Raw genomic sequence first — 27,225 nt, forward strand, 5'->3', positions numbered from 1 at the left:
TGTGACTGAAGGCTCTGTTTTGATCTTGTTTTGTTGTTTCCCTTTGTGACTTCATCTCCCGTAGCTGTGTAGACTTGGTAAATGCCTTTTGGGTATTACTGTGATACTGTGACAAACCTGGTGCACAAACTTATTTGTAGTGTTTTGTCCCACATTTCTATTGCCTGTTTGGAGTGGAGTGCTTTGCTGTGCTGAGTAACCTACCTGTTTGGTGTGAACAAAAATAAGTGCACAGAGTGTTTTCTCTGTCTGTGTTACTGGGTTTGTTCCAGCTCATAGTATAGCCTACTTTATGGTGAAGTAATTTATTGTAACCTGAATATTGCATCTTGCACACACTGCCTTCTCTAGTGGGTTAGTTTGCATTTTTTGCACATAGTGTTTGTGGTATTCGTAGTGGTAGCCTACCTTGTGATATTGCATGTTTGCACACTATTTATATAGCCTATTGCTTGCTTGCATGTATATTCACATAGCAGCTCTGGAGGCGGCCGTACAGCGCCAATTGTTCAGAAAATGCGCACACACACACACACACACACTCTCACACACACACACACAAACACACACACACACTCTCACACACACACACACAAACACACACACACAAATAGTCCTAAAAAAGATCAGTCTGGAAGTGATTATTAGGATTAGAGGTGCACCGAAAATTCGGCCACAGAAAATATTCGGTCGAAAACGCAAAAAAAATGACACTTTCGGTTTTCGGCTGAAAGCCAACTAAGTGGCCGAATTGGAATAGAAAATTAATTGAAAATGGGCATTAAATAAACTAATTTCAGTTCTACTCTAACATTTGACATCTATTCAAAAACATGTCAAAACATTTATTGTAAACCGTAGATGTAACCAATATTTAAAAATGGTGAAAAACCTAACTTTTGATAACTTTTGACTGAATTGTAATATTCGGTTTCGGTTTCGGAATTCGGAATTCGGCCAAGTGATTAATTATTAATCAGTTTCGGTTTCGGCCCCAAATTTTCATTTCGGTGCACCTCTAATGACTATGTCTAATTTCATCACATAGACCTACTAGAGTACGCAGCTACTGAGTGATCAAATATTCATCAGTCAGGCTTTTCTGGTAAAATTATCGAATTTTATTTTCTTGTCATAGCAATGACTTAAAATTCCAAATTGTCCTTCATGTTTTTATTCCTTCATTTTGGCTTTACAACATTTTTAGTTGACAAGACAGACGTAGTATTTCTGATGATCTGTCTGCCACTGCTGACACATGCGGCTTCTCTAGATGAGGAGAGCTACTAGTCCAGCGATTCCGCCCGTAGTGCCCGCAACGGCACCTGTGGCTCCTGCAGACAGACCAACCACACCTACAGACAAATAAACACTTTTAGTGACATGCTATCTTTAAATTTATAAGAGTACTGTTCAATTAAGAGTACTGGCAGCTAGTGAAGGGGCAAAGCAGATGAAGATAGCCAAATGCGATAATCACTCACAAATGTTCTGACTTTTTTTGTTGTTGTGATGTCATTTTGTAGTTGAAAATGTCATTGTACTGCATGTCAATGCTGAGTCTGGTTGTATGGATTCATAGTCGTGAGGTGGACTCAAGTCATAGCAATGGCATTATGATGGTTTTTGTTGGGTGTACTGTACAATTATAGTCTCCCACTTTATATTGTTTGGTTGCAAGATGCTTTTTTTCTCTGAAAACTGTCTAGCAAAACATGAACAAAATGGACCAGACTCACCTGCAGACTGCAGGAGAGCTACCGTACCACCAGCTGCCACCGCTCCTCCGTTAGCCAATGCTGCGGTTGACATCATGCTGGCTGCGATGGACCCTGCAGCAATGCCCCCTGCAGTGAAGCCTACTGCAGTCAGGACGAGAGGTGCTGCAACCACAGCACCCGCTATATTCACAAAAACAGGTAAGGATAAGGGATATCAATTCAATAGAGGGCCAAACAACCCAGACATGTTTCTGATGATACTTTATTATATATTGGCATAAAAAGTTAGTCATGGAAGGAAGACACATAGCATGAGTATTTTCAGTTTTCAAAAAGCGTGATGCCAAGCTCCCCTTTCTCTTATTTAAGCTTAATGTGACGATTCGGGCTGCATGCCCTTCATCAGACATTACAAACACATAACCACAGTTTAACTACCCATGATCCCAACATGGGTGGTTCAACTCCCATCCAGGTGATCCCCATTGATGTCAATCAACTGGGACAAGTGATGTGTGCAACATAAACCCATATAGCGCATGTACAATGTTTACAATATATACAATAAAATGGGAAAACATCACAGAATGTAAAAGGAAACATAACTACGCATAGAGTTCATCAGATAAGAGGTTCAGATATCATCAAGTCACTTCCATTGGTGGAAACAGATAATGAACAAAGTTCCAGTTCTGTAAGACATTAAACAACAAGCCCGTCAAGTGGACAAAGATGCGGCAGTCTATGCACTGCCGCCTTGTGGACACAGGAGGGAATGACAATTTAGAGAATGCTTTTCAGAGGGACCGACCGACAGACAGATAGACAGACCGATGGAAGAACGGACATTTCGTCTTATAGAGATGCTAGGACGGATTAAAAAATATCCCACCTAGTCAACACACAACATTACAAAAAAAGGTCTAAGGTCAAACTCCTCATTCAGTCCCTTTGGGGACAGAGTGTCCAACGTATAACTCTAGTAAGCCTCTCTTTTAAGCAATAGAGAGTTGATATCACCACCTCGGCTGGGGGCTCTGATGTGTTCGATGCCAGTGTATTGCAGGGAAGCTACGGTGTGTGATGCTTGTGTAAAAGTCTTCCTATCCAAGACGCTAGAAAGGGCAGTTGCAAAGCAGGTCACCAACTTCCTAAATCAGAACGGATTACTTGACCCAAAACAATCTGGTTTCAGAAGTGGACATTCAACTGAAACTGCGTTACTCTCAGTGACTGAAGCTCTAAGGACTGCAAGAACGGAAGGACTATCCTCGGTCCTCATACTACTAGACCTGTCTGCAGCCTTTGACACAGTCAACCACAAGATCCTCCTGAGGATACTCACAGCCATGGGAATCACAGGCGTTGTCCACTCATGGTTCAACTCCTACCTCTCTGGACGCACCTTCAGTGTGTCATGGCAAGGGAAGCTGTCTACGACTCACACCCTCTCCACAGGCGTACCCCAAGGATCAGTGCTGGGACCCCTTCTGTTTGCAATATACACCTCCTCCCTGGGACGTGTCATTCAAACACATGGGTTCTCCTACCACTGCTATGCTGATGACACCCAGATGTACCTGTCGTTCCGTCCAGAGGACACCACGGTTTCGGAACGCATCTCTGCCTGCCTCACCGATTTGTCAACATGGATGAAGGACCACCACCTACAGCTGAACCTGGCCAAGACAGAGCTCCTGGTGATCCCAGCTAAAGAGCCGCTCAGTCACAACATCAACCTCAAGATAGGCTCCACCATCGTGACCCCAAACAAAGTCTCCAAAAACCTTGGCGTCATGATTGATGATGAGCTGTCATGCTCCAACTACATCAACTCGGTCACCCGGACCTGTCGAATCCAGATGTCCAACGTACGGAATATCAGACCTGTGCTGACACAATATCCAGGCCACGGTCCTGTCCCGCGTTGAATACTGCAACTCACTCATGACAGGTCTACCTGCTTGTGCGCTAAAGCCTCTGCAGATGATCCAGAATGCGGCGGCACGGTTGATATTCAATCAACCCAAAAGGACCCATGTTACTCCTCTATTTATTGAGTTGCACTGGTTACCGATCGCCGCCCGGATCAAGTACAAGGCATTGACCCTTGCCTACAAAACCATCACAGGAACGGCCCCAGCTTATCTGAAGGACCTACTAACGCCTTATGTTACTGGAAGAGAACTGCGCTCATCCAGCACAAGCCGTCTGGCTCTGCCATCCAGTCGCTCTAGGTACTCCCAGTCAAGATTGTTCTCCGTTGTGGTACCCAAGTGGTGGAACAGTCTCCCAGAGGCAGCAAGACTAAGCACATCTCTTGCAGCCTTCAAGAAACAACTAAAGACATTCCTCTTTCAAGAGAATCTACTAGACTAATGCTTGAACTGGCCTTGCCCCAGGGCAGACTCCTGACATGATGTTTAGCTTAGTTTAGTTTGTGAGTGTGTGTGTGTACTCGTTATTTCCTCTTTATTAAAAACAAACAAACAAACAAAACTAACCCCTCTTTGCAATTACACTTGTTGTTCTGTATATCTCCTGTGCACTTTGTATTTGCTTGTGATGTTGGCTTGATTATTAAGTCGCTTTGGTTATACAGCGTCTGCCAAATGCAATGTAATGTAATGTAATGTAATGTAAAATGTAATGCCACAGGACTTTTGCTGTCATGGTTGCGGATTGTGGATCTGTGTTCTGCAATCCGGGTTTTGAGTGGTCTTGTGGTTTTCCCAGTGTGGCCCAGATGGAAATTAAAATGAAAACAGGGACAGATTGCAATTTCCTTTTCATTCCTCGGTTTGCATTTTCATTTTCAAGATCACGACTTGCAAATGAGTCATTATGTTAAGGAGATCAATGTGGGTGGGGCTCTGGTGACGTCAAAGCAAACATCGTATACTCATGAACGGCGTGACGTTTTCAATGTGCGTTACGCCCATTTGTGGGGGAAAACAACCCATGCAAGTCAATTGGTGATGTTGGGGTTTAATAAACGAAAGATACGAACCTGTAGGCTATCGTTGTTCACACGCAACATGCCGAAAACGTGTTGTGTTGCCGACAGTTCAAATTATAGAGCCAAACAGTCGTGGTTGAAGCATGTTGTGTTCTGCTTTCATTTAGACAAGCCGATGTAGCATGCAAGTTGATGAGACATTTGGTTTGTTTTCACTCATAAAGGGGCGTAACGCACATTGACGAGCAAAGTACCCGGCTGGCCATTTATGAGTAGTATAGGAGAGAAAGATATGTCGAACTCCGCCCATCCAATACAAAGGAGTATGCTCAAATTCGGTCAAAGAACGGTCTCCTAAGGGGCCGTTGTCCCGCCTTCTCTTTTTGTGGTGTTTGCACAAGATGTGCGCTACCACCATCTACAGCGCTAAGGGGACTCCATTTATTCTCAACCTCAAGACTCAGAAGGTCTCCTAACCGAAGGTTACCTAAAGGGGCGTTCACCCAACATCACATGGATACCAGACAAGAACAAGCCCGAAGTATCTCCATAGCCTGTCTACCTATAGCCGCTCCACATCCTATTCGCCCCATTATACAAAATTTGGCAGCAGTTCAATGGATTTGCATTAGGGGCGCTGTTCAGACAGAGGAGACTGGGGTTCCCCTATTGGGCTGGGGCTAATCACCCACAATAAGTCCTCGCTAGCAGCTGAAACCTGAACATATTACGGTCGTCTCTGACCGCAAATTAAAAAATAAAATTAAAAACACAGTAACCTGGGAGTTATATCCGTCTAGTTTCTTACAGCTTTGACATTTGTGAGTCAGTCTTCACTAGCTTCTAGCTAAGGAAATGACGAAATCCGATTGGTGAATGGGGAACTAAACCGGATGCTAACGTAGGCGAGACGTAGCCTAGCCACAGGCTAACTGACAAACGTGAGGCCAACAACTCGGCCGATCGTGATGTACGCCACAAATAGACCAATCGACCTCATATTTAGACACTACAATGTTGATTTCTGCCTTCGATTTTCATCAGTTAAGAAATCTAGCGTCGGATTAACACATTCTTAAGGTAGTAAAGCGAGTCGCCGCCATGTTTGTTTTCCAGAATCACCGCGGGTAGAGAGCTCACGTGCAGCATTCTGGGTAATTGAGTTTCACGTTTTTCATGCACAAAATGCGTGTTTTTTTAAAAAATGCAGTGAGTTTAAAACATCAAACCAAGTGCCATTTGGAAGGGTAATTTACACTTCCTTTAGGAAAAACAAAATGAAAATAGGTGACCTTACATATCCGACACATCAGTTGCGTCTATTGTGAAGCTTAGGACCCCATTCATTCTGACGGCTCTCCTCTGCTTGAACATCGCTGCCTCGTGGACAGTACCACCCGAAGAAGCTGCCAGCTTAATCTCTCCTCTATAGACCCTCTCTGGTATCTCTCTCCCATAAAAGATTCTCTGGTCAAAGTGTCTCAGGTTGGCATCGTCCTCCCATCCAGAGCCCTTGATCCCGCTGGAACTTCCGCTGACAAAACTGCCAGCGAAACTGACCATATAATGGTCAAAGATGGCCGACCTCGCGGTCCCCATTCAGTTTTGCGTAGCCTTCACTTAGGTCCATGTAGCGTCCGTTTCCATAGACTATCATTGGGGACTCTGAGAAGTATTGATATAACAACCGTTTCTACGCATTTCAAAGCACACAATTTCAAGGGTCTGTGTAATTACTTTACCTAAAATGGCAATTTGTGTCAGAACAAAAGCAGCACGGTCTAATTTGTAGAATTGATACAAGTAACCTAGACATGCTAACACAAACCTACGGCAGAGATGGGGTTAGCTAACCGTTAGCAGGACCTAACGAGGCTAGCGTAAACCCACCTAAAACCATGTGACCAAAGATCAAAGACAGTATCAACTCTTCCTATCAACAGCTCAGCTCCCATCTAACCAGAGCTAACAGCAGCACTGAAAGGTTGCTTCACCACAGATTGTCTAGGAAGTCCAGATACACCGATGCTTGGTTTCACGATGCATTTCCGGTTTCCGAACGAGGCAAGTTTAGAGCTCTAGTTGCAGTTCCACCCTCATCCACATGGGGGCCGGTGAGGCGCTCAATTTTTGGAGACCGGAATGAATGGAGATCTATGGAGCAATACCCCTTATGGTGCCTTTATCTCAATATTTTTTTCTCTTGCCATTCCAATGTTGTTTTCAAAAGAGTATGTATAGAAAATAACCACGGCTGAGTTTTAGATTTTTTGAGCCACGCATATGCTTAAAAAGTGATTCTAAGTGTCTATGTCACACAATTAGTAAAATGCTAGCGCGTTGTCAGTTACATTTTTTGACAATTGCTTTTACTTTCTACTTCTTACATTTCTATAAGAAGACTTTGTTACTAGTTACATTTATCCTAGGTTTTTCTGTTGTGTTTCGTGGATAGGGATTGCGGGCAGGGAGGCAGGACCAAGCCCCTCTTCCAAATTGACACCCAGACAGAAAATATACTTTTAAAAACATTAACAGGACTCCATAGTCATGTTCAAATAGAACCGAAAACCATTGCAGAAACTTTTTCCGTACAACTTACTTTCACTTGAGTAATTTTTTCGCAGGGTACTTTTACTTAAGTACACAACTTCAATAGGCCTACTTCTTCCACCTGCCCAACGCTGTAGCCTAGATGTAACTTAAGGGGTCTTACACACCAGAGCGGTATGTGTCGCGGAACGACTGCATTTTTTACCGGCGTCAGTGAAAATACATTGAAACATATCTGTCCTTACACACCAACCGGCGGTAGTCGAGCGTCAGCGGCGCGGGAGCCGGCTCCGCTCCGCGCTGCATTTGGAAAATAGAACTCGAGCGTATTTTTCACGCCGGCGACCGGCGGTGTCTCATTCAAATGAATGGCAGAGTAGCATGCTAGCTTTGGCTGTGGGGAGGGTTTTGAACAGGACTGGCCGCGCACGACGACGGTGTCAGTGTGAAAGGCAGAGAAAAACACGCCGGCCGAAACTAAGCAGAAAGACCGCGTTCGTCCTGCGACCGTTCCGTTCCGCCTTGGTATGTTTTGGCCCTAATATGGGCTAGGGCAATCAGACCAGGATTGATAGAATTTTGTTTTGACCAATCACTGTGTTTCTATCATCTGGAGTCGCCAGTTGATACAGGCAGAGAATCTCAACAGGGAGAATGTTCACACTGATTGCTTCCCATTCTAGCCAGTTAGCTTTGCATGCATACTGCAGTTCCTATGGAGTGTCCACTAGTTGGCGAGCGTTGGTAAGTCCTTCATGTGGGAAAATGTGGAATGGAAAGGGGAGCCCATATAGCTTGAAAGTCCCGCCCCTTAGTTCCGCATTTCACGGGACCTAAACTGACCATCTAACATGGTAGTGAGTAAATATCTTCTGATCTCAGTCATTACGTGCGCTGGGCTATAAAAATGCTGTTTAAGAGGCTAGATAAAGATTATTCATGCAGAAGTATCAATGTTTTGTTCCAAGGCCGTCTGCATGAAAAATGTGAAGAAACACAGCTTTTTAAAAAGTTTAGGGGTCCGTACGAAAAATTAAACAAAAATATCAGGAACAACATTTGTGGAGCTTGTGGCACAACTAGAAGGGTATCGAAATATCATTTTAATACCGCCATTGGATTACATGCTACGATTTTCGGCTAAAAACGCCGTTGAGGTCCCATGAAATCGGGGGAAGTGACGTCACTTTCAAGCTCTATATGCTAAATTCATTGCTACTGCGATTTCCAGGCACAAATATCATCAACAAAACATTACTGGTAAGCACTATGACTGGTGTTTAACAATAGGCTGTATTGACAAATCGTTCAGGTGTTTTACAGTAGGTTAGAAGATTTCGACCTGTACTTGCTAGCATCCCGCTAATGTTTATGGGTTTTGCCCCATATTCGCAGTATTTCTCAAAACCTAGTCTGCACTCTTCCAGTGATTGGATACTCCATAGAGTTCACCAAAGAGTATCCAATCACTGTGCGTGACTAATTCGGTTGAGCACACTTGGAAGTGTGCAGACTGGGTTTTGAGAAATACCCACTGTCAATGTTCAAGTTCAGGTTCAGGTTCAGGTTCAGGTTTGGCCTCATAAAAATTGAGCTTTGTGACCCAGTATATAATAATCTAGTTGCGCAAAACAATCGAAACGCTACTCAAATGAGGTCTTATTATTTCTAGCTTCGAACTGAATATTACTATTTCAGGGCAAAAAAAATATTTTAAAAATCACAAAAATCATAATAGTAGAAAACTCCATTGACACCCATTCATTTTACACTTAGGTAGGATTAGGGTTAGCCAGTTGTGGCTAGTAGCTAGTTCCGCGAGTGAACAACCCCTGATACGTTGGACCCAGATACAGAGATCTTATAGACACAGAGATAAGTCATTCTAGTTAATTTCTGGTATCCACTTTCTGTTGGGTGAACGCCCCTTTAGGAGACCTTCAGTTAGGAGACCTTCGGAGTCCTGAGGTTGAGAATAAATAGAGTCCCCTTAGTGATGTAGATGGCGGTAGCGCACTTCTCGTGCAGACAACGCCCCCTTAGGAGACCCAACTTGAGCACACGCTTTTGCATTGGGTGGGCGGGTTTTGAAGCCTCTTGGTTACTCCACCCTCTTTGCAGTAGCCTAACTCAGTGGTTCTTAACCTTTTTTCATAACGCACCCCCTTAGCTGTGACCAAGACAAGCCGCGCACCCCCAAACCAAACCTCTACACATGAATACGCACTAAAAATGATTTAAGTGATTAACTACAATGATTCTTGCTTGAGACATTATCAATACATTAATGACTTGACATGGGGACAAAAACAGGTTTGAATTTGGTTTTGATTTGGGCTAATTATAATGTTCTCTAACAGAATTTTGGTCACAACCTCAACACAAACTAAATTCCGTGCACCCCCTGAAATCTCCGCATCCCCAGGTGGTGCCCGCACCCCAGGTTAAGAACCACTGGCCTAGAGCACTGGTCTCCAAACAACGGCCCGCGGGCCAACTGGGCCCGCGGGCAGCAAATTTCTGGCCCGCCATGAGGTCCTTAAAAATGAAACCATAAATGCGCCTATTTGTGGCCATGCGCGATTTGCGATCACAAAAACGTCAGTGATCTCTCCTAAGCATTCACAAACAGTTAAATCTTATACTAACAGTCTCATGACAGACATTGACAATGAGGGAAAATGGTGAAGTGCAAATCTGTTGTCTGCTACATCTAAACAAGCCGTTATTTATCATTGCGTCGACCACGACCATTCGCAATTGTGCGGTGTCGAAGCACTCTCCTCTCTTCTGTTTGAAAATGAGGAATGAATGAAAATGAATTCTCTCCTTCCCTATTTTTATGCAGCCTATTTAGGAGGCCAGATACATTTTGTCTTTTGTTTACTCACATTTATTTTAAGTTTGGATGACAATCATCCCGTATTTGGAAGTATAGGCCTAGTCTAATTTATGCAAGGTAGTAGCCCGTAGAGACGTTAACGCAATTCAAGCTCCAGAGAACAGTCGTTACCAAAAGAAGGGAGGACAAAAACTAAACCAGTTCCTTAAAATGTCTTGGAAATAGAGCCAGGTAGAAGATTTGCTGAGTATTCCTGAAGGTCAACGTTGCCTGGGTGCAGCCCGCCTGGAGAGTCATGAGGCGCGAAGCGCACAGTTATTTAAGCCAAGGCGTCTGAGTTTTCTCAACTCTCTTCTCAGATGTAAACGATTCTCCTTTGCTTCTTTTGTATGTCTTTATTATATCAGCTTTTCTTTGTCTTGCACTCGTAATATTAAAGGTCTGGCTGACCATATCTGTAGTAAGGAAGTGTCATATTCCTAATGTATCTGAGAGCATCTGAGAACAGTAGGCGTATGGGGCGCCGTTTGTAAAGCTGAATGTGCTGAAAATTTTAGCAACATTTTGTCACATTTAGCTTAAATTCCATCAACATTTTGTCACATTTAGCTTAAAACAGTGTTTTAAAAATGGTGTGAATTTTTCAGACTCCCCTTTTTACACATTTAGAACAATAAATGTTAAATCTAAATAATGTATCTAAATGTTAAATATAAATCTAAATAATATATAAAAATATAAAATCTAAATGTCAAATCTAAATAATAAATCTAAATCTAAATGTTTAATCTAAATCTTAAATATAAATATTAAATATAAATATTGAATCTAAATGTTATATCTAAATATGAAATATAAATCTAAATAATATATCTAAATGTTAAATCTAAATGTTATATCTAAATGTTAAATCTAAATAATATATCTAAATGTTAAATCTGAAATGTTCAATCTAAATAACAAATCTAAATCTAAAAGTTAAATACAGGTCCTTCTCAAATAATTAGCATATTGTGTCAAAGTTCATTTTTTCCCCATAATGTAATGATAAAAAAATAAACTTCCATATGTTTTACATTCATTGCACACCAACTGAAATATTTCAGGTCTTGTTTTGTTTTAATATTGATGATTTTGGCATACAGCTCATGAAAACCCAAAATTTCCATCTAAAAAAATTTGCATATCATGAAAAGGTTGTCTAAACAAGCTATTAACCTAATCATCTGAATTAACCAATTAACTCTAAACACTGGTAAAAGCTTCCTGAGGCTTTAAAAAGTCTCAGCCTTGTTCATTACTCAAAACCGCAGTCATGGGTTAGACTGCTGACATTAACATTGAAGTCAATGGCAGTGACATTGCATGAGGGTTATGAAAGCCCAGACATCATTGATGCTTAGCTGTCAGCTGTTTTTTGTTCTTTGATCTGGTGACCCACACTTCCCTCTTCATTATACTCTATAGATTTCCATACCAAGTTTTTCTATTTTTTAAGAAAAATCAATTCTAATTAGCCAGACATGAAACCCCATTGAAAGTCAATGGAAAGTTCTGTGTGGCAAATTTTTCTTAAAAATAGTAGTTTGGTAGGAGCGCGTTATGCGAGATCAGTTGAGATGATATATCGGGAATGCGATGGAGGAAAACTAACATGAATTTCGAAAACGACCGCAAAAATAAAGGAATATAGACGAGCATTCCTGGAAACTAACTAGGCCTATTTTTTCTGCCTGGGTGCCACCTGTAGCATGGGCTTGCGTAGGCCTAGGCCTATTTTCTGTTCAGGCAGAGGTGAGATGCAGCGCACGAATTCAATGAGATTTAATCGCTATGGAAATTACTTTTGTTCCTCGACCGAATTGGGATTTTAGCTCACATATAGACCTTGTCATGTAGGCCTAGCTCTCTCTCTCCCTCCCTCCGTGGCTGAAGTGGCTTTGCTGGAGAGCACGTTCAGCAGTTGAACATGCATTCAGCAGTTGAACGTGCTCTCTCTCTCTCTCTCTCTCTCTCTCTCTCTCTCTCTCTCTCGCTAACTTGTCCACAGTTGGTCTTTATTTACATTCCTTCCAGGCACTATAGTGCAACAGCTAATACTAATATTTTAATATTTCAACAGTGTTTCTATTTTCTTAAATTATTATTTTTTATTATTTTATTTAGCCTATTTATTTGGGGGGTGGTCTGGCCCGCGACCTCGCTTGCTCTACTTTATTTGGCCCTTGGGAAAAGTTAATTGGAGACCACTGGTCACACCGGCCTCCCACCTGCACTTTTATAGGCTATCAAACTATAGGCTGGTTTATATATTGGTCAGAAAGAAAAAGTCACCTACCTCCTCCCACTGCAGTGGCGATAACTGCGGTCACTGCGAAAACAAACAAAAACAAATTGACATTAGGCCTATTTAGTAGGCCGCACTGCGTCAAAATAAAGAAACAAACAACAAACAACAAAACGATAGAAACATATTGCCAATGTACTTACGGAGACCCATCGTAGGATGTGGATTTTACTGTCCTGTCGAATATTCTCCCCGCGAGTGAATACCGGTGAGGGTGTGTAGCACTGATTTATAAGCTACGGTGTGTAGAGTAGCCGCAAATTGGGGCGGGCCACTAAGAAACGAAACTTAAAACGGATCTTCTTGCCCCTGTTCCAGAGAAATGAAACTCGGAATTGATGGAGGTGTGTGCCAGATGTAGGCCTCTACGACAATTATCGTGTTTGTAGGCTACCATGAACAAACACATTGAGTTTTCATTCAGTCCTTGAAACAACCATTTGGTTCGTGTAGGCTCCCCCCCCATATGATAATTTTTAGGACCATGGCTACGTTTATTCACAGGTTGCAGCCCACTTGTAGGGAATGGTCCAACCTACACAATGGCCTCCAGGCGCCTCCTGGCCCATCCTCCGTGGAGAAAACCATAAAGTTTCCCAGCTGTCAGCCTAGCCACAACAACTTTTGAGGGACTGTTTTTCATTCACCATCCCAATTGCAAATGAGAAAAAGACTGTACAATTGAGTTTTTGCAAGATATTGAAACACAATGCTGTTGTCAGTGATGTCATCATGACATAGGCCTATTACTTCCTGGTACGAGGAGACCAGCACAAGTGGAGGAGGGAAGGCCGCATATTGTAATGCACTCAATTACTCAGCTGTTGATTTGAGATGGGCTATGCAGTGTTGGCTCTGCTTTACATTTTTTTCTCTCTCTATTGTTAAGGCCCTTACGTCACCATGGTAATGGTTTTCATGTTTTTTTTTAGGTTTTTTTTTTAGCATGGTTCACTATGACTATGGCACTATGACTGGTGACTGGTTCATGGTTTCATATTTTTTTGGGTAACGAAACCCACAATTAAACATGTTTTTTTTTTTTTTTTTTTAGCATGTATGTGACTATGGTAGTCACAAACCATGCTTGAAAAAACATGAAAACCATGAATAACCATGAACTATGGTGAAAGGATTCATAAAACCACGGTTTTTAGTTAGGCTACTCAAAAAAAACTGGATAAGCCATATGTTTTCACATCTGGTCCCTTTCAGCCATTTAAGTGAACTCAGACTTGATCAGTATTTTCTGTGTATAGGCTATGTGAACGCTCCAACGTGTAGGCCTACCCAGACCCCTTGGAAGCGAACCGTACTGAGACCTCCATTGATTAGTTGTTAATTTCCAGAATTCATGCTACCCATTCACTTATATTACCTTTTTCATGAATACTTACCACCACCAGCAAATTCTAAGTATTCATTATGACTGGAAAAATTGCACTTTTCATACATGAAAAGGGGGATCTTCTCCATGGTCCGCCATTTTGAATTTCCAGAAATAGCCATTTTTAGCTGCAAAAATTACTGGACTTGGGCCATACTATAAAATATTAGTTTATTACTTAGTAAACTTTCATAAAAATATCAAATTTGGCAATAGGCAGCCCAGTTTCAATGAGCAGCATAGTTGCACTACATTTTTTGACCATTTCCTGCACAGTGTCCATTTAAAGAGGACTGAGTTCGGTTCACTTTACGTAAGAGGACTAGGTGTGAAAATGTCTTAAGAGTAAGAGTAAGGTGGGTGGTTCAGATAAAGAGTACTTAGAGTGACCATGACATGGTAAAACCATGATTACTACAGTAAAGCCATGGTCGATTTTCGATCGATCGATCGGTCGATAGGCCTACACACAATTTTCTGGAATCATATCTCGAATTCTCAAAACTCTATGCACAAATCCAAAAACTTGCACACAGACAACACTCCTCACTTCTCCTGCAACATGAATGTTTGTCTCAAAACAATGTAGGCCTATGGAATAGTTGAATGATCGGATAATACATGGACCACCTACTCTCTTCTAAAAGGGCGATTTTGTTGTCAAATGACAAACACAAGCCATCATTTGGCACTCACATGAAGATGAACCGTTTTAACACTAATGTGCATAGTAAAACTCTATAGCCTACTCAGCAAGATAGGCCTAGTTATTTTGTTCAGTGTTCCGCTTACTACTATAGGGTAGGCTATAGGCCCTGGTAGATGGGCCTATTTCTGTTGTAAAATACTGAAATATTGTTTTTAGATGTGTGGCAAAAATATTTACACTAACATGTTTTTCGTGACATCAATAAAGTTTCTGAAGAAAGTTGCTGTAAAATTTACTGTAAAATATTGGGTAATCACATGAAAATAGGTTATACTTCATAGCCTTAGCGTTCAAAAACTCTACAAAAAATGTGTGTTCTTACGGCATCCACTCATGTCTTCAATATCACATATAATGTGTGTCCCTATGGGGTGATGAAGCTGATTGTAAACAGGTAAGCTATGAAAGGAGTTTGTCAATGTGATGAGGAAGTGTACATAGTATGGAATGATGTGTTCCATGAGAAAACCAAACTTTTTTTCTTGAAATTGTGTCAAATCCAGAAAATTGTGTTTATAGTATTTTGAAAAAGTGTGTTTTAGAACTGAAATTTGAGTGTAAAGAAGTAATTGTGTTTGACGTTCAATGATGTGTTTGGTAGCCTAAATGGGTGATTTTTTTTTCAGAATTGTGTGTCAGAGGGCCTATTACCAGAAATTATATGTAAACAATGGAGAAAAACTGTAAGTCCCAAGCCAACAATTTACAACCCTTCTGAAAAACTGCAGCACTTTTTATACGGCAACACATCTTTATAAAGGAACCGAACTGATTTGAAATAGGCTACCTCAAAACTACCAAGATGGATAGGCCTACAGTAGAAATCATAATAAGCATATTGTAGGCTTATGTAGGCCTACCGTAGCTGTCAGCGGCATGCCGTTTTTTTAGATAGGCCTACCATGTACAACATAATGTGTCTGTTTACCATTTTGCCTGGTTATAAACAGTCTGGTTATAAACAGATGACGCAGATGGGTCTGATCCACCTTCTTGGGAGGCAAATATGACAAATGGAATGCTATCAACCTGGTTCTTCTGACAGTCAGACCAAAAATAAATTAGGGATTCTTTGCTGAAAATGTATCAGCAAGAATGTCATTGTTGTGCATAGTCATTCTAAATCTAGAGAAACCGGTTACTAGGATAGCACACAAATGTCAATGTAAATTAGCCTACTGCATACCTGCACAAAACCCATACTTAACATCTGCATAAATTAGCCCCACTCACGTCATAATGAGAACAGTAGGAGGCTATGTTATTCGCTTGAGGCTTTCTATAGGTTAGGAAAAGGTCAGCCCAAAAAAGGAAGACAACCTATTCAACCAAGTCTATTCATCCATTTCTATTGTAGTAACTTAGAATTTGTTTTCATGATTTGTGAATGAGCTAAAGTGTATGCTTCAGACCGGTCTTCCTCTGAGATAGGCCTATCCTCCTGTAAGTCTGTTTTCCACCTTTTGGACTTGAAAACATAAAGTCTTGAAAACATAAAGTTCTATTCTTCTTTTAGAGTCATTGTGAGTGAAACCAGACAATTTTGGATCTCATTGGCACAGATTTAATACTTGGCGTGCTAATTCAGAATTTTGAGGGGAAAAAACAACAAAAAAACAAAAACAGAAATGATTTTATACTATTCCTCCATCACAATCAAGGACATTTTGGCACATAATTGGTGCTGTTCAGAAGTTCTTTTCCATCGAATGTAGGCCTACATAAACAGCCTACTCTGCCCATAATGATGATTTATGAGGCAAGAAATTGTATTACAATTATTAAAAAAATGGCTCTTCAGTGACACAAAGACCATTTTTGGAGATGTTTATAATGTTACATGCTAATAGGGAAAATTAGTCATTTTAAAGCATATAGAATATAGTTTAGATTTTAGGCTAGTCCCATCTCCAGACACATTGCCTGCAGCTGTCAGGTGAGGCTACTCCCCCAGACATGGCATAGTAAAGGAGGCATGAGCAGTGAGGACTCAGGACTCAACACTCTGCACTCTGGACTACAGACATTGCAGTTACTGCCCTGAACCTGAAGGCACAGACAAGGGAGAAAGGAAATGTCATTACATTATATTACATTACATTACATTACATTTGTTTGCATTTGGCAGATGCTTTATAACCAAAGCGCCTTTCAAACGAGGACCTAATGTCATTTTATGGAGAAAAGAGGATTGAGGGGTGCATCCATAAACGTTCAAAGGTTTGGGGTTCCCCCGTGATCCGTGACATACAGTAGATCTGCTACTGGGGCAAGCTCATTGTTTCGTAAAGATTTGTGTTTGACTTGTGTGTTACAAGTCAAGTGCATTACAATATATTGCCATCATTATTCAAACACCTTCTAGGCTACCTTGTTACAGAACTCAAGCCCATTTATCACCAGCACAACAGGTGCACTAGAAATTATATTTGTAGTAGTCATTAGTGAAAGTGTGGGTGGCAATTTGTTAAAACATTCCCAAAATGATACAAGGCTTTGTTTTTTTATCTCTAAATGAGCACTGCCTCCATCATGAAGCATATTAAGTATATCTTAACTCTGCGTCAAAAAACGTAGGCCTAAATGTTGATGGCAGGCAGGCAGGTAAAAGGGAAATTACAAACTGTAACTGCACTCTTATACCACTTGGAGTCGCTCTTTACTTTTTATAGTAAAATGCAAGTTACCAGTATCCACCACCAGATAACGCTAATACACATAATTTAAAGCAAAACAGTTAGGCCTACCAGAGAAATTAGAACACAGGGGAGAAGGCTCAGTCTCATTGGTTCCTATTGTAGCCAGTTAGCTTTGCATGCATACTGCAGTAACGAGCGTAGGCCAGTCCTTCATGTGGGAAAATGTATGGAATGGAAAGGGGAACCCATGCTAAATACATTGCTACTGCCATTTCCAGTCACAAATATTATCAACAAAACATTCCTGGTAAGCACTATGACTGTTGTTTAACAATAGGCTGTATTGACAAATCGTTCAGGGGTGTAGTTTTACAGCAGGTTAGAATATTTCAACCTGTACTCGCTAGCATCGTGCTAATGTTTATGGGATTGGCCCCATAAAAATTGAGCTTTGTGACCCAGTATATAATAATCTAGTGGCGCAAAATAATCGAAACGCTACTCAAATGGGGTCTTATTATTTCTAGCTTAGAACTTAATATTAATATTTCAGGACAAAAAATTTAAAAAAAATCACAAAAATTATAATGGTAAAAAACTCCATTGACACCCATTCATTTTGCACTGTCCCGTGGTTAGGGTTAGCCAGTTGTGGCTAGTAGCAAGTTCCGTGAGTGAACAGCCCCTGGGCCTACAGTACTGTATTACCAACATGTACCACACTCACTATCTTAAAATCACAATGTTGTCCTAATACATTTTGAAAGCTCATTTACAATAAAACACATGGCATATGCCATACAGACTATTGTAAATGCACAAATGAAATAAAAAACGTAAAATACTGCCATTTCTAATGAACCATTGTCATGGAAGTATGTAGCCTATTTAATTAGCATGATGACCTTGAAAAGAATGGTGATTATGACCAGTTTTGGGCAGCACCTGTGACCCTTGACCTGCCTCAGGTACGTGCAGAGTGACCTAAGGAGACCAACCTCTTAAAAGTTAAATATCTTAAAGACGGTTTGTGCACAAATGTGAATTTTGCGTTCACAGTTACACAAACGAATAAAAATGCTTTTATTGATATTTTCAAAATATGTACAAACTTCACACAGGTCACCTACCTGTACCTCATATGAAACCAGACACACACATTTACACTATTCGCAAGGTCTTTGGAGCTTACGGTAGTTCTGCCAGGAGGACTCAGTCACGTGCGCATCTTGAGGAGCCAATCAGCGGTCGCCATTTCCTTAATAGCGACGTGTCTTTCTTGCTGTCCTAGGTGCGGCCGGTTTAAAATCTCTCCTCCATCAACACCTCCACCAGGTTGGTCCAGCCTACCTGTCCGGGAGGTTAAAGGTCCAGTTCCTGCTGCACGGCTACGGCAGGCTCTCCTAGATCCGCTGATGCATGACCTGGGCCGGGCTGATGATTGGACCTACACCAAAGACTGTCTACCTTCTGTCAACTCCATTGTCAAATATGTCAACATTAAATTGTTGAAACGAATTCCTCTCTCTGAGTCTTAATGGCTGAAATTATGTTCTGCAATGCTGCTGAATGGCCAGTGGGGTAAATGGGCCTAGTTATCAGGTCATAGTGTCCCTCTATATGGCAACCTCAGAGGCAATTCTAATGTCAGTGGGAGCCCCAAGAAAAACCCAAAAGAATGGACATTGGAAACAAATCACTGCTATTATAGTTTAAAGTGGAGCTACCTGTCCTAGATGTTCCCCAGGGTAGGGAGAGATGCCAGGAGGTGATGCACCTGTCAAGACAGTCGTCACTGCTGAGCAGTAATGGAAGTGAAGTGAAGGTGAAAGCCCAACTGGAAAACTCCAACTTTCATTGTCATTGTGACACAGCACACAAGTGCACACTGCACACAACGAAATTGCATTTATGCGTCACCCGTGCAAGAGGGCAGCCCTCAATGGCACCCAAAAGTGGGGAGGGATGGTACCATGCTCAGGGTCAGTCATGGAGGAGGATGGGGGAGAGCACTGGTTAATTATTACCCACACCAACCTGTCGGGTTGGGACTCGGGAGTCAAACCGGCAACCTTTGGGGTACAGGTCTGATGCCCAGACTGCCCAGAAAGTAGAAGGATTCAGGTATTTCAAACTGTGAATTTCCACAATAGGCTTAAAAAGTATAATCACTACCTGGATTGTTTGATAATGCATTGAATGTCTGCTGTCCATGTCAAGTCACTTGGTGAACTCAAGACACTTTATACCCTCTCCACAGGCTGCTCACAGATATTTGGTGTGTGGCTGACATACCAGTATAGTTTAGTGTTGTTTTTGTTATTTTTGTTTTTGTTTTGCCATTTTATTCCACCCTTTCCTGTGATTTTTGTCCTGACATTTAGTGCTGAGATGTTGTGCTATCACTTCTAATTGATGTTTTCCACTTGTATCAGACACGCCAGTTCATCAGACTGCAAAACCCATAGATGTGTATAGAAGACTAGATACGTCACCGGCTTCCATTGTCGGCGAAGGGGGTGACGTATCTAGTCTTCTATACACATCTATGAGCAAACCCACTCATGGAACTCTGGTTGATGCTGCTATTCGCCTTATTCACCCGGAACGTTCTAAAGATGTTGAGGGGTACACTTCAGGGGTACATTCAGTCAGTCACTATGGAACTTTTTACTTCCGTACACCTCAAGCGTCATATTACGTCAAAATGGCCGCCAGGTGAATAACGCAAATGACGATTGATTACAGCAGGTAGCTTATATATTATGGAGCTGTTGGAATGTCCCTTTATGACCCCTGAACTATAAGTCAACAGTAGGCCTATCAACTGATGATGCAGCCCACTCATACTGCCAACAGGCCAGCCAGCCTATTCCACATGTTCCATAACAGGAAAAAAATATATAGCCTACTTGATACAAAGGTGTTTTTTTTGTTTATGTCCCCACATTGTGCTTAGATCAATCGCTAGAAGAGGCTCAGACATGGCTTGACTCTAGAAGGCACAATGCCAAGATGAAGGGAGATGGTCTGCCAACACTGTTATCTCTAACCCCCAGCCTGGGCTGATGTCCTCGCTCATTCTAGATACATGGTAGTTCTTTTCTACTGCCCTCGTAAAACCCTTGTATAAACCCTGCATGGCATTACTAAGCTATGTAGTGTCAATACAAACTAAAATTGAACTGGATTGAACAGTAACACTTTTTGATCTAGAAACATTTCACATGGAAAGGCAAGATACTCAGTAACACATTAGCAACCTGTTTCTTGGGATTTATTCATTTCGTAATCAAACTCTTCTGCCATTATGGTGAATTAAACCATGTTACATCAACAACCATCAAAGCATGACTTAGGATGTTTTAGAATAGATGTTAATAATTCATTGGCACAATCATTTGTAAAAGAACAAGCAAAATATGATCTGTATTTTTTCTGTCCCAATTCAGTAGTTTGATATAAATATGTATAAAATACAATACAATACAACACAATGCAATATGTATTTATATAGCACAATATCACAACTATGAAGTTGACTCAAAGTGCTTTTAAATACGCAGGCACATACATAAATATTCACTCAGCAGCTGTGGAGGCTGCCGCACAGCGCCTATGGTTCAGAAAGTGCACACACACAGACACAGACACAGACACACACACACACACACACACACACACACACACAGACACAGACACAGACACACACACACACATACCATAATAGTCCTAAAAAGGTAAGTCTGGAAGTGATTATAACATAGCCTAATTTCACAACATAGACCTACTAGAGTATGCAGCTACTGAGTGATATATATTTGTCAGTCAGGCTTTTCTGGCAAAATTATCAAATTTTATTTTAGCAATGACATAAAATTCCAAATTGTCCTTCATGTTTATATTCCTTAATTTTGGCTTCACAACCTTTAATTGACAAGACATAGTACTTCTGATGATTTGTCTGCAACCACATGTGGCTTCTCTAGATGAGGATAGCAGCCAGTCCCGCAGCTCCAAGTCCCCCACCAGTGGCAACTGCACCTGTAGCTGCTGTAGACAGACCAACCACACCTACAGAAAAATAACCATTTTTTTTAGTAACATATGGTGAATTTAGGTAAATTGGGCCACTTTTTTGCATATAAGTAAATGGCCCAAAGTGACCCAATTCACCTGAATTCACCCCTACATAAGACTAATATTTAAATGGTAAGCTAGCAAAGTGACAAAGCAGATGAAGATGGCCAAATGCCATCTGGTTGCTCATGATGAATGATCATCACCAATGTTCTGACATTTTGTTGTTGGTGTTGTTGTGATGGCATTCCAAGAATATCACTGTGTGTCAACGCTGAGTCTAGTTGCATGGATTCATAGTCGTGATGTGCAATCAAGTCATAGCAATGGCATTATGATGCTTTTGTGTTGGCCGTAGACTACTGTATCAATGTAGTCTCCCACTTCGCATTGTTTGGTTGCAAGATGTTTTTTTTCTCCGAGAACTGTCTTGCAAAACATGAACAAAATGGACCAGACTCACCTGCAGACTGCAGGAGAGCTACCAAACTGCCAGCTACCACCCCTCCTCCGTTAGCCAATGCTGCGGTTGACATCATGCCGGATGCGATGGACCCTGCAGCGATGCCCCCTGCAGTGAAGCCTACTGCGGTCAAGACGACAGGTGCTGCAACCACAGCACCCGCTATATTCACAAAAACAGGTAAGGATTAGGGATAAAAAAACCAAAAGAGAGTCAAGCAACTCAAACATGATTTGCTGATGGTACTTCATAATGCATTTGCATGCATGAAAGGAAGGCACATTGTATGAGTAGTAGGCTAGACACTTGTTTTCCAGTGCAATGGGTTTCCAGCAGGTAGCCTACTTCAACAGGTACAATACAGTTGATTCCAAAGGTGTGTCATGCCACATAAAACAAATTAAGTTGAACTAATTCAACTAAGGCAAAAAAACAACAACAAATAAAAAAAAAACATTTTCCCCAGTGGTGGCTCACACCTACACAATCCCATCCCATAACACCACAAAAGCACTCGTAGCACATAATAACAGATGTTTTCTTTTTACTAGTGGTGTGCATTGGCACTGCCCTCACGATTCGGGAGGTAGCGATTCGATCCGATTCGATTCTACGATGCATTGCAATGCATTACATTTCTACTGAAAGCAAAGCAAATGTTTCATCAGTCATGATGAGGCAATACAAGTAGTTTGATACTGAGCAACATTTTATTGGCTGTTTTCTATATGAGTCTTTCAGTTTTCAATGCCTTGAAGTGCTTTTATTTAATTTAACATTCATTTGCTCCTGAAATATCCACGGAAGTAATTTAAACTTTAAAAAAATGCTGCATCGATTCTGGAACTTGCCGAATCGATTATTGTTGACACCACTAGTTTTTACTTTTCAAACGTTACAGTATTGTACAACCGGATCATATATTTTTTTTAAAGATCCTGGTAATATAATAACTGCTGATAATGAAATAACAAACATTGCCATAGTAAGTCCCCTAAACATGTAGCCTAACAATGGGCCTAATAGCTGGCCTAATAACAGGCTGATAATGCCACAACTTTGGTCAGTGCTTGTCAGTGCTTTGGTCAGTGCTTTGGTCAATGATCTGGACCATTTATGGTTTTGCAAGTCCAAAGAGCATTCAAGAGAATCACTGCTCACCATGGCTCATTTATGCATGGGGTGACTCGTGAAATTGAACACTTGAAACTGTTGTCAATGGCCTCTTCCTCATGACAAGGCGATGAGTGTAGCCTAATTAAACGTGACAGTATAGGCCTCTCAATGCAATCATTTTATTTAAATTTATTAAAACACCTCAAACTAAGAACATAAAAGTTGGCCTACTGGTCTGTATTGAAGGATTGTATAAAATCATTGACATACTAGCCTATATTACTTCTATTTTATATAGGCCTACTACTATACATACTACTACTAGAATTGCTTTCTATATCAGTTTGATTGTTTTGAGTTCGTGCAGAACAACTGTCTGTGATAAAAGTTTGGTTAGGCCTAATTGTGTGCAGTATAGGACCATGAGCGTTAGGAGCAATAATAGTGCATTTCCGTTTGTTTAGGCTATTTGTTTGTTTGTTTTCTTTCACTCACGCATTCTCTGAGAATCGCGGAACACCTGCGATGTGCAGAGCGATATATCGTATCCTGTGCCTATCTACCTAAGAAGCGCGTTAGCGCGCGCGAAAGTGCGCACGACGTGTCTGCTCCGTTAATTGAGAATCAGTCTAAAAAACATCTATCTCTGGCCCTGCCATGGCTCAGGCGGTGGGTAACTGCGCTGTTAATCCGGGAACCAGGGTTCGAGTCCTGTGTTCTGACAAACGGCCCTACGTTTTATTTATTTTTCATACGTAGGACGTTCAGTGTCTGTTAAACTGTCCTACATCGCCAAACGTCAAACATGTCTGTTCCAACAACCTTTCCTGTTTTTTTTTTTTCTCGAAAATGTCCTTTTATCTCTCTCTTCCACGCACTTCCTGTTGCCATCTCAAGAAAACACACATGTAGGCTACCTGATAGTCCTATAACAAACTGGTCAGAAAGAAGAAGTCAACTTACTTGCTCCCAGTGCACCTGCTGCTAGAGCTGTCACTGCGAAAACGAACAAACAAAAAACAAATTTGGCATTAAAATTTAGCAAACAAGTTTGTCACCGCTGCATGTTGGGACAGCACAGCGCCAAAACAAAAGCAATAGAAAAATGTTGTGAAGTTAGGCTACTTACAAAGACCCATTTTGTAGTCACCAGAACTCAGACCGACTCGGGTATGCTGCGTTGTCCCACAATTACTCCTCTCCTCTGCTAGACGTATGAGTGAAGTGTGGATTATTATAGGCTACGTTGGTTGGTGCGCTGGGAAACGAAACTGAAAGCGGCTACCGATCCCCATGCCCGTTTTCCAGAGAAATGAAACTTGGAATTGATGGAGGCAATATTCCAATAAAAACAGGTGTACTATGGGTACCATGTGCCATCTAAACGTCTAGTGTTTCTCAACGGGGGCGGTACAGCCCCCCCGGTAGACTAGAAGGATACGGGGGAAGGGCAGTGGTGTAGTCTACGTAGAACGCGGATGGTGCATTCATGTGGTCTTCCGAAGTAGATCGTATCTAGCGAAGTGGTATATATAGTCTAGGCAGAATTTCAGAAAATGTGCTTATTTAAGGTCCTGAAGGCAAATCATGTTAATTTTTGGTATACAATTGATTTAGGGGTATTCAAGGGTGCTGAATCCAAATCTGCTGTATACCGGGCGCAAAAATGTACGGAAATGCCTCAAACTGTCAAAATCCAATATGGCCGCCGACACCAGGTTAAAATCTCGCAATCCCTTTTCTTTTTGACTAAACAAGGTATGAATATGAAAATAAGACTTATTTTTAAGTTTTCATATATGGGGAACCCCATTCTGTCATCAGATTTAAGGTCAGATTTGAAGAAAATGCTTATATAATTGGCTGGCAGCTTTTTTAAAACAGGCAGCCTCATATTGTCAACGATTTTTAACATTATGATCAAACTTTCAAGATCAACAGAAAATGATGTCTGATGTCTTTGTGAACACCAATACTACCAAAAACTGCACTGAACTGTCTACTTTCACCTGAAAAAAGAAGTGTGAGTTTACCTATTTCCATTCTTTAGTTATTGGCAGTAGAACATGGGATGACACCACCAAAAAAGCACTGTTTTTTGACCCAAAAATGCTACACTTCTCTGTGTCCATATTTTTGCTTCCAGGATAAATTGTCTTTTTATTGTTCATGTTTGGTTTACAGCATTTCCATGGGTTTTGAAAGATGCTTAACTCAAATCTGCTGTATACCAGGCTCAAAAAATCCCATAGTACCTCAAAATGAAGGAATCCAATATGGCCGCCGTCACCAGACTGCAGGGTACATGTCTTTGATTAAACAAGGTCAACTCTTAAATATATTATGCCAGCTATAGGTTTTCATACATGGGGAATTCATTGCTGTGCTCGGGTTTAAGATTTGGATGAAAAGACATGATTTAGACCTGCACACATGTTTAAGACTGTTAATAAATTGATAATTTATATTGGAATATTTCCCCCATTTCAATTTAATTCTGCATTAATTAAATGTATTGGTCTTGTTTTCGAATAGGCCCCCGGTAGAGTCCATTACAATACGAACACTGTCACTGAAAAGACAACACTTACTACCCACATACACTACATTCACTCCCTCATCCCCACCCTGTCGCCACTCTTAATGTAAATAACAATCAAGCATAACATGGCAATGGTCAGATGGACCACACATTGAGAGAGTACATACACACACAAGTGTGGCAGAGAAGACATTCTTATTGGAACACCAACGTACACATACATACGTATACAGGCGCTTTAATATACACTCAGGCAATAATTGAGGCATTATACCATGATGAAATGTTTCCATCTCAAACCACCTCCCATGCTCCCATCTTTTCAACCAAAAAAGTAAGTGCACACACTAGTCTGCCTAAATAATTATTTTTATACAACTTTACAATGGAAATCACTGTTTGCCAATTTTATTGATGTGCTCATTCAATCTATGAATAAAGGAGGATTGAGTGGCCAGCTGATGTGTAGAATAGAATAGAATAGAATAGAATAGAATAGAATAGAATAGAATAGAATGGTGTTTGTCACTATGCACATGTTCAATGAGATTGAAAGCAACACACTTCAGAGCACACATTTAATTCACAAAACAGTTTAGGTGAGCAGAATATACAATTAGTAGTGCAAAAAAACATGAACAGAGCAGGGAGTGCATATGGTGTGTGTGTGTGTGTGTGTGTGTGTGTGTGTGTGTGTGTGTGTGTGTGTGTGTGTGTGTGTGTGTGTGTGTGTGATTGTGTGTGTGTGTGTGTGTGTGTGTGTGTGTGTGTGATTGTGTGTGTGTGTGTGTGTGTGTGATTGTGTGTGTGTGTGTGTGTGTGTGTGTGTGTGTGTGTGTGTGTGTGTGTGTGTGTGTGAATATATACACAGAGGACATACTCATTTATTGGTACTCATGTCATACTCATTGGTATCCAAAATGTAATATCATCAATTGTCTTGCTCAATGTAGATATTACAGTAGCGGTGGCCCACTCTGCAAACACAACCATTTTACATGGCTCGTGTTCATTCTGTATTACGGTACTTCAAACCTCAGTTCAATATGTTGTGCTCTATCAATTAGTCTATTGCAGAACACCAGATGGATGGAAAGAGATCATTGGATTGAGAGATACCAATGAATGGTCGTTCTGTCCATGTATGTGTGAAATGTGGTTATGGCCCTTTGAGTTGTTTGGTCCTTGCTTTGACACACCTGTACCAAGAGGACAGCAAGGCAAAGAGCTGAGGACCGGGTTGGAGGCTGTCCTAGATAATGTTTTAGCTCTGTTGATGCAGCAGGAGGATTAGAGAGGGGCTAAGTTTGTTCCTCCTGTAGGTGTGCCTCCTGAAGGCCGCAATTATCTCTTTGGTTTTCTTTGCATTCTCTGTATACCAGACTGCCACCTTTTGCTGGCCACAGCAACTTCCATCTGGAGCTACGCCATAGGCATAGAGGTCCAAAAGAGTGGATTTATTTAAAGAAACCCTTGCACTTATGACACGTTTTGTGTCACATTTGTGTGATAGGTGAAGTTTAGATGATGGAACACACTGGATGGGAGAAACACAGTTGTGTGAGGGACACCATGGGGGTGAAGTGCAAGTAAGGGGAAGACAGCGTGATATTGACAATCACTAGGGTTATGTCCAACTTATGATCCAAGCCCTTTGGAGTAGACGTCAGAGCCCTAGGTTAACTTATTCTCAATCACCTCTCCTCCTCTCCAGTGATTTTGAAGGAGTTGTTTGCTTAAATGCGACAGCTATGTATACTTACTTACTTACTTATCCTCTTCGTCCCGACTGGGACATAAGGGCGCAATCATACACTGCCACTGACTTTCTTTTCCCGATCGGGGTCCATCTCAGGGCGACTTTAGG

General features: G+C 41.2%; 2 protein-coding genes across 2 annotated transcripts; both read right to left on the reverse strand.

Moving 5' to 3' along the window:
* Positions 1-1,098: 1,098 nt before the first annotated feature.
* Positions 1,099-12,575, reverse strand: LOC134469851 (interferon alpha-inducible protein 27-like protein 2A). Its single transcript, XM_063223879.1, has 4 exons — positions 12,566-12,575; positions 12,414-12,446; positions 1,740-1,901; positions 1,099-1,355 (listed from the first exon to the last, which is right to left on the reverse strand). The coding sequence occupies exons 1-4, from the start codon at positions 12,573-12,575 to the stop codon at positions 1,270-1,272; spliced, it is 291 nt and encodes a 96-aa protein (XP_063079949.1). The 3' UTR covers positions 1,099-1,269.
* Positions 12,576-20,557: 7,982 nt separating this feature from the next.
* On the reverse strand, positions 20,558-24,227 carry LOC134470126 (interferon alpha-inducible protein 27-like protein 2A). Its single transcript, XM_063224144.1, has 4 exons — positions 23,946-24,227; positions 23,780-23,812; positions 21,701-21,862; positions 20,558-21,231 (listed from the first exon to the last, which is right to left on the reverse strand). Exons 1-4 carry the CDS (start codon positions 23,953-23,955, stop codon positions 21,143-21,145), a joined length of 294 nt encoding a protein of 97 aa, XP_063080214.1. The 5' UTR covers positions 23,956-24,227; the 3' UTR covers positions 20,558-21,142.
* Between the last annotated feature and the right edge of the window lie 2,998 nt (positions 24,228-27,225).

This window comes from Engraulis encrasicolus, chromosome 19 (assembly GCF_034702125.1).
Source record: "Engraulis encrasicolus isolate BLACKSEA-1 chromosome 19, IST_EnEncr_1.0, whole genome shotgun sequence".
Taxonomy (NCBI): Eukaryota; Metazoa; Chordata; class Actinopteri; order Clupeiformes; family Engraulidae; genus Engraulis; species Engraulis encrasicolus.

Excerpts from the sequence above, each read along its gene's own strand:
- LOC134469851 (XM_063223879.1), bottom strand. Across the intron at positions 1,902-12,413 it reads CGCCACTGCAGTGGGAGGAG|CGGGTGCTGTGGTTGCAGCA; the intron begins GTAGGTGACTTT and ends TTGTGAATATAG. Across the intron at positions 1,356-1,739 it reads AGCTCTCCTGCAGTCTGCAG|GTGTGGTTGGTCTGTCTGCA; the intron begins GTGAGTCTGGTC and ends ATTTGTCTGTAG.
- LOC134470126 (XM_063224144.1), bottom strand. Across the intron at positions 21,863-23,779 it reads AGCAGGTGCACTGGGAGCAA|CGGGTGCTGTGGTTGCAGCA; the intron begins GTAAGTTGACTT and ends TTGTGAATATAG. Across the intron at positions 21,232-21,700 it reads AGCTCTCCTGCAGTCTGCAG|GTGTGGTTGGTCTGTCTACA; the intron begins GTGAGTCTGGTC and ends ATTTTTCTGTAG.